This window comes from Phasianus colchicus, chromosome 5, assembly GCF_987193195.1.
Source record: "Phasianus colchicus chromosome 5, bPhaCol1.hap1.1, whole genome shotgun sequence".
Taxonomy (NCBI): Eukaryota; Metazoa; Chordata; class Aves; order Galliformes; family Phasianidae; genus Phasianus; species Phasianus colchicus.
The window spans coordinates 2602264-2616580 of NC_143440.1; the positions used below are offsets into that span (position 1 = coordinate 2602264).

Below are 14317 nucleotides of genomic sequence, written 5' to 3' on the forward strand. Positions count from 1 at the left end.
GAAAGGCCAGCTATGCAATGGCAGCTAGGAAATACAGTAAATAACGTTGATTTCTACTGTAAGATAAACACTCTGGAGCAATTCTTCCGTTGTAAACCATCACCAGAGCTGTTGTTATTCAAGTTGTGCTCGCTGGAAAATGAGTGAGGGTGAATCGTCGATGCCCTGCGTATCTTGTCTTGTTCAGACATACTTTGAAACATGACCTGCATGTTTGACCAGGACCATCCCGAGCCTTTCGTGTTTTCTACCCAAAAAGATGCATGTGTGGAGGTGTCACTGCTAGTGTCCAGAAGTAGATTTTTCTTTTAACATTTTTATTATTTATCATCATGGTGAGTCTGCTCTAATGGCTTCCCCCCCTGTACAAGGAGTCTCTGTATGTTTTATGCGTAGGATGGCTTTGCTCATTGCTATTTTATCCAAGTTAAGGCTGACCTTTGGTTCCTGGCAAGCTGCCTGTTTTGCATTTCTAGGGCTGGTCAATACCTACTTCATGAGAATAGCTATTTCCTGAATTTCATAGCAAACTTCTGGGTAAAAGCAGCTTCTGGATGATGCATTTCAAATCAAACCTCTTAGAGGTTTTGGTGGTGAATAATATTTCTGCATTAACAGAAACAGTTCTACCTTTTCTTGTTGTTTGTTACACAATGGTTGAGCCCACAAATTAGAAGCATGAGGCTCAAAGCTGAAGAATGAAAGAAGAAACAAAAAGCCATATGGCAATGGCAGGAGGTCCTGCCACCCCACCTTAGGCTCGTGACAACATGCCCTACATTTAACCTACAGTCAGGAACTAATTAACAACACAGATGGAAGTGAGCTAGCATATGTATCCTAAATAATATCCCTAAGGTTTTAATCAGCTGCCCTACCTCTTCCTGGGTTAGATATGGAATTTACTGTAGAGAGACTTGCAAAATATGTGAATGATGCATACGATTAAGGTAGCTCTGTAGGGGCAGAAGCAAGGGATTGGGAGCAGGAGCTCTCATGTTCTCTGGTCTGCCAGTGACTTGCTGTGCAACCTGAGGAAAGTTAAGTTTTGTCATGTGCTTCAGCCTACCCAGTAGGAAAATAGGCTTTTGAATGTGGTTTCTCCTCACCTAAGTGTGCTGAGATTCTGTGTTTGCAAAGCACTTGTGAAGCTCTGACAGTCTGTTTTGTAAGAAGTGTTGTATGACCGGAGACTCAGCAGTGTAAGTACCAGGTCTCTCTTCTCTTTCAACTTCTCCAAGCTTGTCACTCCCCATGTAAATCTATTGTTCGTATCTGATAAGGCATTTCATTTTGGATAGGATAGTAATTTGGAGGATCTTCAGTGCTATGCAGAGGCTTGGGAGAGGGAGAACAGCTAGCTGCTTTCTACAGACGGAGTAATTTTGTTTCTCTGACTTTCTGCTTCCTCCCCCTACTCCCAGCTATTTGAAGAGAGGCTCTCCTTCCCTGCAGGGCAGCAGGATCTGCTTATGTGAAGGGACAGGTATTGAAGTTTTCATAGAGGAATGTCTAATTACTGAAATCCCATCTATGAGCCCACCCTTTGGAGCTTAAGGGCTCTTACAGTGAGGACTGTATGCTGGCAGCATTAAGACTTTGTTCTGTTGGGGGTGTGAGTATCTGAAACAAAACACCCTAGCGTGGAGTGGAGGGAAGTTGGATTGTGTTGGCCTGGGTTTTGCATACTTTTGTTTATAGGCATGTCTGGGCTATTTGTGTGCTTATGTTGGTGGGGGAAGGGGGGAGCTAGGCTGCACACCTAGGAAACTTTCTTTCTTCCTCTTTAAAGTGTAATTAATCCTAAATATGTGCATATCCTTGGGGAGTCGGGAGCGTGTGGAAGCTGTTCTGCTGAAACCTGTTGCACGTTGTTCTGATAGAGATATTAGCTATAGTCTAGGTGATGGCCCCATCTGATTTTATGACTGCATAAATGTTGGGCCGACTTCACAGCTGGTACAAATCTATGAATAGAGCGCTGTGGATTTATACCAGGCAGTGACTGCGTGTGCCAGAATTAGGTCTGCTGGAATATGTACTGCTTGAGTGAGCCTCAGCAGCTCTCATCAAAATAACTTCCCATGATGCCACCAATCTAATGCCTGGTAAGAGAAGTCATCAGTCAGGTAAACTTCACTTTAATCTGGGGGGGTGGAACAACCTAATGCCCGTGTTCACACAAGTCACAGTATAATATTCCTCTGGGCAAGAGATTACACCATTATACAACTGTGAAAAGGCAGGAGGTTGATAATTCTTCCTGCAAGGCTGCAGGTTTTACTTCTCTTTTTCCTTGTGTTCTAATAAGATGTCCGGATCTGGAGCAGTGCAACTACTGAACTTTGTTTTCTGACGTTTGCATCTTTGTCAGATACACTTCCTCACCCCTTCTAACAACTCCAGGCTCTTTTCCTATACAAAATTCGAAGTGGAAGCAACAAAGCAGTGTTGTAAATATGTAGGTCGGAAAACCCATGTGCTGCTCTCTTCTTGCTTGGCAACTGTGCCATTAAGGCTTGCCCAACTAGGGATGGAGGAGAAAGCTTATTTGAGTGGTCTCAGCCACTGGCTTGCCAGCTAGAGGACTGTGGAAGTAGTGTTGCCTATGAAACTTGTGTCCCTCTACATCCAGTTGAAACTGGCCCCCCGAATTTTTAAAGTTGCTTACGAACAGAGAATCCGACAGTGATAGCAGAAGTCTTGTTTCAACATGAAATCTCACAGAGGGGGAAAACAGGCTGAAAATTACAATGCTTTGAAAGCTGTGATTCTGCATTGTCAAAATAAAGCATCAGTGGTGAAGACAGCAGTTCTTGCCACAGGGTTTTCAGTAGTTAAGCTGATACATTAACTTCACGACACAGTGCTATCTCCAAAGTAGTCCTTACAGCAGGACAGGTGCAGGGCTGGCTGCCTAGTGAGATGGGTTGGGTTGCTGACCCATCCGATGGTGTTTAAATAAAATAATGGCAGTTAAATAGAAGCTGTCCATTATTCCATTAACATATATTGGGGTGGCTTTGTGAACTTAGAGATTTCTCCTCCTGGTCTGCTAGTTCTTGTGTAACTTTGGATTCTAGTACTCCTAGGTGTTCTGGTACCTTGTATCCCTTGTTCATGTAGGGAAAATATTTCCACAGAGATGCTGTGCTAACAACTGGATTGAGCGTGTGTTGAGAAAAGTCTGCACATGAGGGCAGGCAGCCAAAAGATGACTGATAACACTACTGGCGAAGCAGGCATATTGTTAATACCTGTCAGGAGTCTGACAACAGGCATTTCCAGTTTCTGGTTCATACACATCACAGTGCTGATCAGCTTTGTTTCAAGGACTGACTATGGCTAAAAGCAAGGTATTCCCTTACAGCAATGCCACACACAGACAGGGATTCAGCAAAGGTACGTATCTTGCAAAATAAGTGGGTATAGCCCTTGCTGTAGGGGAGGCACTGTCTACCCCAACCATGGGCAACTGTCTGATGCTTTAACTTCTTAACCATTGCTTTTCCTTGGCTGAGCTTCTCCTATGTTCACGTTGAGTGCATGATTTTCTATAGGTCCTGCGAAACTTGCCACTTGCAGCAGAGCTGATGGGTGCGTGGGATCCTTTACATGCTGTTCAGTAGTTTATAGGCGCTTGTAAGATGCGAGCTTAACTGGTACAGCAGCTTCTGGGTTGTTGGAGGACTGCTGGACACATGTCACAGTACAAAGGATCCAGCTCATGCTAGTTTGCCTGCAACGTGCTCCATTCTGTTCCTGCTTTCAAATGCCAGTTATCCTCGACTACAGTGGGAGCTTCATGCATGTACTTGGCAGAATAGCATTATCCTGTGATGATTCAGCACAGCGTTGCATACCAAAGAGCCATAGTAAAATGGAAGGCAAACCACAAATGTTGCACCAAGGTCTGAGACTCTGCCCTAATATTCTTTCATGCACAGGTTGGGTTAGCATTGTGTAAAGCTCTAGTGGAAATTGGAGTGAATGATTTTGGAGAACTGTAATTATTTGCTTTTGTGGAGGATCTAGATAGTATCTTGGCAGGGAGTAATAATTTCATTGAATGGTTTTGTAGTTGGCTTTTTGTTTAGTTGTTTTATGTGGGTTTAGATTTTTTTATATGATAATGTCTAGGTGAACTTGAAGTTCACATAAGTCATGTAATGTTACTTCTGAATGAACGTAGAAGTGGCATGAACGTATCACAGCAAATTCTCTAGAACAGCTTGATTTCAGGCTTGGAAAGCGGTGTGAATTCTCAACCTGGAATTTGCTAATGCTAAGGTCTCAGACTTGGAATCCTTCTCCCTGCTGTCTGGTGTTTCTGGTATGGCAATAGGACTATGGATGGCATGTTACCCTCCCCAAGCTACTCCTGGTGAGCATAAACCTGCTGGTAGCTGCTATTTGAAGAGGGCTTTCCCTGTATAGCTTGATGTGGCAAACACACGGTCCCCTTTTAGAGCTGAGTTTGTTTGCAGTGAAGACCACAAACCCCATGCAGTTGGGGTGCCCCTCCTGTGGGATGCTGTACAAACAGCTGGAAAAGCAGTGTGTGTTTGCCACGGGCTCTCCCAGCAATTCCCATTGTAAATGTCTAAAAATAGTGCACATCTGTTCTCTTCTATGGGTGTTGTCTCTCTGAAAGCTCTGATACCATCTGTGAGCCTGGCCTGCTGTTCCTTCGCCTGTGCAGACTGCCAGAATTTACTGTGCCTTTTTCCTGGTGTGGGCAGCTTGGGTCCAAGATCTGGCTGACAGAAATCCTGCTGGGAACTGCTTCAGGCCTGTACTTTGCCAAGTGAACTGCAGGCACACTTGTAACGAAGAACCTGGCTAGTCTGCTCATGTGAAGAGCAGCTGAGTTCCTTCTGAGAGTTTTGCAGCAAGTGTGCCCTTTGTGTTGTTGTTTGTGCACCCAGAAAGGTATGAGGAACGTTTGTAGGAAACTGATGTGGAACTCTATGGAAGTTCAAGGGTGTTATGCTGTGGCATTAATATCCTGTATTTGAGTTCTTTCCCACCTCTGGTCCATGGGATGAATTGTGTTGGGTTGGTTTTGGTTTGTGAGGAGGGGAGAAAAAAAGTGTCTACGTTCTTTTTTTCTGATATGAACTTTTTTCCTCGTGAACTTAAAGAATACAAATTGGGCAAGGGTGTGCCTGTGTATGTATGTATACATGAGAGGTGTGCGTGTGGGGGGTGCTTTATTTTCAGTAATAAAAATTAATTATATAGTTGGCATGAATAGCTGTGAGGATAACCGTAGTGCGTCAGACAGCCAGTTATGCATGTATTAAAGGTTAATGCTGTTTGTTCTCAGTACATTAAATCTTTGTAAAGCATGTGCTGACATGCATCCCATTCTGGTATCTGTTCACACACTCCAGTAATGATGCATAGAGCAGGAACTCGTGCCTTTGCCATTCAGTACTATTTAGTAAACTGAACTTCTGTATAAAGGTCTTAGAAAATGGCAAGGCAGAAAATGATTATCTTGCTGCTAATTTGACTTTCCACTGCATGCTCCTTTTCTGGAGATGAAATAACTTTCAGTAGTGAATAGATTCAGAATCCTTTCAACTTTCGTGGCACATATCAGGATGCAGAAAGGCAAGTTCATGTTCACGGTTGTTCTTCAGGTCTCTCTGCTGGAAATAGAACCTGTTAAGCCATTAGATTTCTGCTTGAAATAACTAAAAATAATGAAATGAAACAATTAGCTGGCGAGTTCTCATTAAATGCTAAATACCTAAGTAAATAGTGCAGCTAAGTAATTGACTGCATATGTAAACTAGCTGTAATTGACATGACCTTCATTTAACAAGCCTCCTTCCCATTAGTGGAGACTGCTGCCACAGTTATGTGCCTTTATTCTAGCTGTAATTGTATGGACTTTATTGAAGTACAAACTAGGTCATGTCTTTCTGAGATCTGGTCCGTGGTGGGTGATCTGTTTTCATTGCTTCAGCTTCATTGCTGTATTAGAGGAGGAAGGATGCTCTGGCAGCCATGAGAATGGATAGCATTTAAGGAACTGGTCTTAAGCATCATTTCTGACAGGCATCTTGTGTGACCCGAGGAAGCTGTTCAATGCTGAGTCTCAAGGCAGCTAGCATACATTTGTTTAAATAGATGTTCAGCAGGAGCATGCTTGGAAAATGGGAAAACACAGATTTGTCCTGTGTTCCAACCCCTTTCCACTTCCACGCAGGTGATGTGGTCCCTGCCTTGTGATTGGAGGGGTGTATATAATCTGTCAGTGTTTGGAGTTTGTAAGGCACCTATTGCAACAAGACAGCCAGCACCTTCAATCTTCGCAGTATAATAAAGATTTGATAGTTGGCAAGTAGAAGAAAAAGGACTGGAAGATGCTGTCCAGTTTGTTTCCAGTGCTGCACTGGGATATTAGTTCTGCTCACTAAGTGAGAGCTGAAATCATGCACACCCACAAGTCTGTTCATGAGTAGCTCAAAGGCTGCTTCTATCCACATGAGATTTGTCTTAATCTGCCATAGTATCTTAAATGAGTAGATTCTGAGCAACTTCTCGTAGAAATCATGGCCTTTAGAATGAAGATGCTTCTGAGATGTTTAATTATTTTACTCAATATAATTTTGTTGGAAAACCTGGGGACCATGTATATGGCTCTAGTAGTTGTAAAGGAGAATATTCTCATGTCCTGCTTGTGCTGTTCAGCTTAGTCTGCAACTTCTATACAAAGATGTATCCCTGTTTGCTTGCTAATGATATTCCATGTGTCTGCATTGTTAAACCATATTTTGACATACTTTTCTATTGATATAAGTGGGAGGGAAAGGGGTGGCTTTTAAGATGGTCACATCTTCTTGTGAATGATATCTGTTATAAAGTTGTTGGCTTTCAGGACTAGTTGTGCTTTTTTATAGTACCTAACAAAGTAACAGTCAGATATCATCAGATGTGATGTAAATTGATCAAGCTTGACAGCAGTTTCCCTCCTAAATGGAGGGCAAAACCAATTAAGGAAGGATTAATTTAATGTCTGAGATAAAATGCTGCTAGATCTGGTGACCAGCCAGCAAGCTGGAGGATGCTGGGCCTCCTGATGGAGCTCCTCTGCACCTCTCTGCTTTTCATATATTGTCTTCCTTTTAAGTTTTCCTCTCAAATGAAGTTCTGCTATTTTAGTCACTCTGGATCCTATCAAGTTCATTACTCTCGTAAATAAACAGTTCAGTGATAATAGGGAAGGATGTGTCCTGTTCCAGGAATCACTGTATCCTTGGCTTAACTTAGCAAATACTCAGCCTCCAACAGGCAAACTTAAGTGATGGATGCAAGCTCCTGTTTGTTCTGTGCTAGCCTCGGTCCCGCCTGTGTTGTGTCCTGCTGCTGTCATGTTGGACGGCCCTCTGGGTCCCGTGTGCTCAGACAGAATCCATCCTCTGGAGTCCAGATATTGGCTGGGACCTTTGGGCACTACTCTAATAAAAATGATGACGACTTGATTAGGAGCCGCCTGATCTGTGTTATGTTCAGCGCTTTGGTGGTCAGAGGTTGCAATACGGCTTTTGATTTTCCTTTTATACGAAAGAATTCTGAGAATTCTCAGAAGAGGGAATGTATGATTCTTGTTCCCACTGGCTCTGTCCTTTTATGCTCGCTAAACCACTCTGTCTCCCTCCTGTCATGCCTCTCCACGTTTGACCAAGGAAGACTGATAGCCTTTTTCCTTGTGTGGTAAATCATCTCTAGTGTCTGTTTCTTCCCTTTGAGGAAGAAATCTGATACTGCTCCCTGTAAAATGTGTTTTTAAAATCCCAGGATGAAAAATATGCAAAATATTAATGTTCTGCATGGTTAGAGCAAACACTGTGTTCCTATGAGTCACAGATGTCAGGTTTGTTTAATCTTAATAAATCTATGCCACAGTAACACTTCTAAACAGGAAAAGAGATGGAGGCAAGAAAGTGAAGTTGTGCTGGGAAGGAGGTGATTCTTAGCCAGAATTTGGCTTAGTAGCTGAGGGGAGGGCATGGGCATAAAAAATGTTGGTTTTCATTCCCTGCACCCCCCCAGCACTTCAGTAAGTAGACTTTGAGACCCACGTGTCAGGCACTGCCTTTCTAGTACATATTTCATTTTCTTTGTGTGTTTTGTGATTGATTGTCTTTCCATGTTGGAGTCTTATGAGTACTAGTTTCCCATAACATATTTGCAGGAGATGAAGTAAGGCTTTTTACATAGCACCCTGTTGGCAAACAGAAATAGCATTTACTCCAGTGAGTGCTGCCAAGTATGAGGTACTTCCGAGTGAACTTCAAAAGCTACGAAACAAGCATTAGCTGCTGCTTCAAAAATGTGAACAATGCCATTGCTTTCTAGCAAGCAGAACTGGTGAGAGAGCAGATAGAAGGAGGGAAATATAACAACTGGACATGATAGATGTTGTAGTAGCACTTGGGATCAGACTAAGTATTGCTCTGTGTCACAGCAGGATTTGGGGGGCTCTCGTTGTGATCATATCCCAAGTACGTCCTCTGTTCTTCAGGAAGAAACAATTTCTACCCTGAGAAACATATGGAGGCTTAGCAGAACACGTGAGTAGCTGCAGTTGTGCAAGCCCAAACTGTTTGGAGTGCTGGTAGGAATGAGTTTTGCTAATCCCAAAGCTGGTGAGGAGTTTTCTTACTGATGCTGTCCCTCTGTGCTCAACAAGGAAAAGCCCAGCCAACTGATAAGCCTCAAGGCATGGCCCCTAACATGATCCAGAACTGGAGGCAGAACGTGTGAGAAACAAGGCAAGCTGTTCTTTGTTCAAATATGGCGGTGTGGCGTGGCCTGGCCATGCTGTCAGTTTTCATGGGGAGCCCTAGGCTTAAAATACGTGCTTTGCCCATTGAGAATAGCTGATGTGGGGCTCTGGGGAAACGCAGCACGCTGGTCCTGGTGCTGTCATTTCAGTATAGCAAGCACTTTATCAGTGCTGTAATCCAGTACGTCCTTCCCCTGGCATTCACATGATGCAGGCAATCTTTCCAGCTCCAATTTAGTAGGGTTACAAGCACACAGTCCTGCATCATTTTCTTGTTCTATATTTGTGTACATACCTTCTACTTTTAGTTGAGGGATTGACCCGGTGAGACCTCAGAGGTGTATGGCCTCTTCCTGTGCTTTGAGGATTGCTTTTAAAATACAGATGCAATTTATCCTGGTGCTGTTCTGTTTCTTGTGGATTTAACTATTCTTGGCATAGAGAGATCTTTAAAAAAAAAAAAAAAAATTAAATTTGCCTTTCCACTTGAAAGAGGAATCTTGCCTTCCACACTTACGAAGCTGCCTTTGAATGCTGAAACGCTGTGTTGCTAAACAGCAGTTCTGCTCTTGTTATTACTTGAAATAGGTGTAATCATTCAGTAAATAAGGAGTTCGTGTAGTATCTGATCTAATACTTATCACAGCAAGATGTTGGCACATATGAACTGACTCACTATTATCAATGTTGCCCAAGTTTTCGCTTATGATTTATCTGGAAATCTAAGTTGAAGAAACACCTTTGTACCAGAGTATGCTTCTCCACTGATAATGAGTTGCAGCTGCATGCATGCATGCAGTATGTCTCTGCAGAAAAAGCATAATGTCTCGTGACAGTTTAGGTGAATTTTGATAACTTTGTTCCTCTGAAGTTAATTTTCTTCTTGTTTTTGTCCTTAACAGTTCCACCAAGTTAGAAGAGTGATGACCATCCTTTTCCTTACTATGGTTATCTCATACTTCAGTTGCATGAAAGCTGCCCCGATGAAAGAAGCTGGTGTAAGAGGACAAGGCAGCTTGGCTTACCCAGGTCTTCGGACCCACGGGACACTTGAAAGCCTAAATGGGCCCAACGCTGGTTCAAGAGGACTGACGTCGCTGGCGGACACTTTTGAACACGTGATAGAGGAGCTTCTAGATGAGGACCAGGACATCCAGCCCAGTGAGGAAAACAAGGATGCGGACTTGTACACATCCCGAGTCATGCTGAGCAGTCAAGTGCCTTTGGAACCCCCGCTGCTTTTTCTGCTTGAGGAGTACAAAAACTACCTGGATGCTGCAAACATGTCCATGAGAGTCCGGCGTCACTCTGACCCAGCTCGCCGTGGGGAACTGAGCGTCTGCGACAGCACGAGCGAGTGGGTGACGGCGGCGGAGAAAAAGACTGCAGTGGACATGTCTGGCGCGACCGTCACGGTCCTTGAAAAAGTCCCAGTACCTAAAGGCCAACTGAAGCAATACTTCTATGAGACCAAATGCAACCCCAAGGGGTACACAAAGGAAGGCTGCAGGGGCATAGACAAGAGGCACTGGAACTCGCAGTGCCGAACTACCCAGTCTTACGTGAGAGCTCTCACCATGGATAACAAAAAGAGAGTTGGCTGGCGGTTTATAAGAATAGACACTTCCTGTGTATGTACATTAACCATTAAAAGGGGAAGATAGTGGGCTCGTGTTGTATAGATTATATTGAGACAAAATTATCTATTTGTATATATACATAACAGGGTAAATTATTCAGTAAAAAAAAAATAATTTTATGGACTGCATGTATAACTGAAGTTTATACAGTACAGTGATTCCACAATCTATTTATTGAACATATCCATGACCTGAAAGGGAACAAAAGTCAAAGTCATTTGCGCACAAATTAAAAACAAAAAAAAAAAGGAAAAAAAGAGGAAAAAAAAAAAGAAAAAAAGCAAACAAACTAAAAAGTCTGCATTACATTCCTCGATAACGTTGTGGTTTGTCGCCGTTGCCAAGAATTGAAAACAGAAAAAGATTTAAAAAAAAAAAAGATTAAAATTGCATGCTGCTTCAATTGTGAATTGATGATAAACTGTCCTCTTTCAGAAAAATAAATTGAACCAAAACATTCCGTTTACATTTTAGACAGTAAGTATCTTTATTCCTGTTAGTATTATATCTGTTTACTGCTTTTACCTTCTGATAGCGTTGGAATTAAAACAATGTCAAGGTGCTGTTGTCATAGTTTTACTGTTTCTCTTATTTTTGAACTCCCATCAGATTTGGGAAAAAGAACAAAAAAAAAAAAACCACATTACCTTATTCTGGATTAAAGACAAATTTGTTTCTTGTATGTTGTGAAGGTGTTTGCAATAGCAATCCAACTACTACTGATAAAAATAAATAAAAAGAGGCAACTGAAAAAGAATGGTGATGTTCCACTTCACATTGCTGAACTTCAGGCTTAAAGGCAGCACTTAGTTAACTGTCTGTCAACATGCTTTGCCGGGTTATTTTTTATTAAGTCGTTGTCTTTTGAGACTTGCCTTTCTTTATACCATATTTGTTTGTGTTTGGGGTCCCCTCCCCTTTCCTCTCTTAAAGAAAGTTGACTGTGAGCTTCAGAATATTTCACTCAGCACACATCTGGAGCTTTTCACGTAGGAAATACTCTATGGAGTGTTGAGAGCAGCGATAACAATGTAATATGACTGTGCTTGGACCTAAACCATAGTGAAGCCTGGCAGTGGTGTCAATTGCATAGGGTCTCAAACCCTCCCCAGTGAATCAGAGGGAGGTCAACAGCACTGGAGAGCTTGGTCAGTTCAGTAGTGAGGAAGTGTTTTGGTTTGACTCAGGCTGTCCAGATTGTAGTTGGCACTGAACTTGGTCCTGTGCATCTCCTCATGGGGGGAAAGCTGTGCCCTGCACACGTGGTGCACGCAGCCTTTGTGTTCCAGAATATGTCTGCTAGTCCCAGAGTCCTGTGTGACAGCCAGAGATGGAGGCAGTCAACGCTTAACCTGCATGTCTGCTTCTACTGTCAGCCTTCGTGAAACAAGAATTGGCATTAAAAGTAAGTGGAGAGCGAGGGCTGGAGTAGTTGGCTTCACATCTGCTTCGGTTGGTTCTGACATGCTTACTAGGCCCTGTGCTACTGCTCTAATGAGCTAGACAGAAGTAGTTCCAAAAAGGCAGGTTGTAAGCTTCAGAGCTGGGCACAGCACTTTATCTGGATGCAGTGGGTGGAGAGGCAGAAATAGCTCATTAGTGAGCTCACTAAAGATAGATGCCGTATTTGTAAATCCTCTAGACAAAGTAGCTTGAGCAAAGAGGGGAATGCTAGAAGACATAACTATTGAGAAATCTGCCTTGGTCGGTCTGTCTGTGGAAATTAATTAAAAGCTGGACTGGGCAAAGCTAACTTGAAATATCATCCCCCGTAATGATCTCCTGTGAAGAATATATTTAACACAGAATTCATGTCGCTCCTAGTAGAAACCCTATCTGCTAGCTTCTGTGAGCTGGCATCGCTACCTTCAAAGCAAGTGGTTTCTTCTTAGGGTAAAGGGGCTTCCCTTTGCTAGGAACGTCAAAGTAGAGTCATCCTCACTGTAAAAAGAATTTTAGATGTTGTATTGGCTGCGTGTTTGCTGGGCTGTGACCAAGAAGAGAACATTATGTGACCTACTTGAGGCATTCCCACCTAAAAATCAGGAATTAAGAAAATCTTACTGAAATGTCTCCAAGCTTCAGCTGTTCCTTATGCAAACTGGACGCTTGTGGTGAGAGAAAAAATTAATTTTTCTGTAGCCAGTATGTTTATGCATATTATAATCCACCTATAATCCTTTAATAACCTGAACGTCGCTTGGGTGCTGTTGTTCTCAGCAGTGTTTCTAAACTGCTGCGGAGAGATGGGGCAGTGGTAGCCCAACTCACAGGTGTGTTTTGGTGGCAGTAATGAATGAGTAACAGATCATACAGACTACAAAAAAAATGGTAGCTAGGACATAATGGTAATCTAAGTCAGATATTGAGACAAAGTAATTCCCTGGTCAAATAAACTGAATTTCCAAAAGATGTGTTAGCATATCAACTACGCTAGAAATAAAGTTCCTCATTTCTCAAAGTTAATTATGGGTACACCTTCAGTTCAGTCATTCTTACCTGGAAGTGGTCACAGCGGCACTTGCCACAGAGTGGAAATGGTTGGATGCTGGGTCTGAGTGGTGCTGTTAGCTCTCTGGGTGAGTAATTGAAATGAATAGGACTTCTCATGGAGTGGCTTTTAAAGTAACTCAAAAATGTAACCCCTGTGTTAATATAAAATGGAGAAAACCCACTTTATATTATCTTTAGGAGCAGAAAACTGTTGGTACGTTAAAGCACAAGCAGGTGGCTTTTGCCCTGCAGTGGCTTTTCCAACAGAGCCACCTGATGGGGTTTTCCTCCCATCCCTTCTGCTCGTGTGCTGCTCCCTGCTAAGTACACCCAAAGGAGCAGCCCTGAGAACGTAGGGAGGAACCATGCCCTGTAACTGCTCCCAGAGTGGATTCCCATCGTATGCATATTCGACATAGGTATAACATGAGACTGGTAGTTAAACTGTGCTCCTGTGGCTCTCACTTGCTTGACCCAATGCAGACACGATCGCAGGCTCGGTTCAGTTAACAGAGTTGGTGGCGGGGGCTTGGTTTTCTTTCATGTCACTTAATTGAAATCTTGCTGTGGTCTGTTTGTGACAAAGGTATATCATGCATGTCAGCAGGCCTAGTGCTGTGTTAAGTAAAGACTCTTGCAAATGTAAGTTCATGTCTGTGGCCTTGTTCTCTACTATTCACCTTGTGTAACATAAATATTTATTGTATATTTATATAATTTTATGTTTTTTGGAAAAAAAACACTGAAATTGGCATTAAAATTTAAAAGCAACTGCGTCATATTGTAAATATAATTAAGCTATATTTAAGTGTACTGATTAATATATGTTTAACTATAGAGTTTTTTATGTTTTTAAATATATTTTCAATATATATATATATATATATAAAAACTTGGGGTTTTTTGGGGGACCATGTGACTCTTTTCTCTAACTGTAAAACAAACTTGAGTTTTACTATAAAGATGTGTGTTCTTTGTTTTAAAACAATTTTTACTTTATTTTAGCAATAAAATCTCCCTTGGAGGGCAGATAGCCACCTGTTTCATAGCTGGACAGTTAGCACTGGGAGGGGAGTGCTGGCAAGGATTTGCTTTCCATAAAACATGAGGATGCTCACAACTGATCTATTTCCATCTATTTCTAGCCCATAGGTCCTCATGAGACTAAAAACCCACGAATGACAAACAGAAATGATTTTATTCAGCTGTAAAATAATGACTATAATGGAAGTGTGTTGGGGAGTCACTAACATTAATAAGGAATGGGTATGTGAGGCCCAGGTCCCACAGCTATAGGCCAGTCGTATGCTTGATTTTTAAGTGGTGTCATGTATATTTATATCCACTGCACTGAACTTATTTATGACCCCCACACAGAACT

At 42.3% G+C, this 14317-nt stretch overlaps 1 protein-coding gene across 9 annotated transcripts in view; it reads left to right on the forward strand.

The window, feature by feature from the left end:
• BDNF (brain derived neurotrophic factor) overlaps positions 1 to 11125 on the forward strand; it is a 50706-nt gene extending 39581 nt beyond the window's left edge. For all 9 annotated transcript variants that reach the window (XM_090140158.1, XM_090140161.1, XM_090140160.1 and 6 more), the window contains one exon: positions 9706 to 11125. In XM_090140158.1, the coding sequence (XP_089996284.1) occupies positions 9706 to 10467 (762 nt within the window). In that variant the 3' untranslated portion in view covers positions 10468 to 11125. The remainder of the gene's footprint in view (positions 1 to 9705) is intronic.
• The last annotated feature ends 3192 nt before the right edge of the window (positions 11126 to 14317 follow it).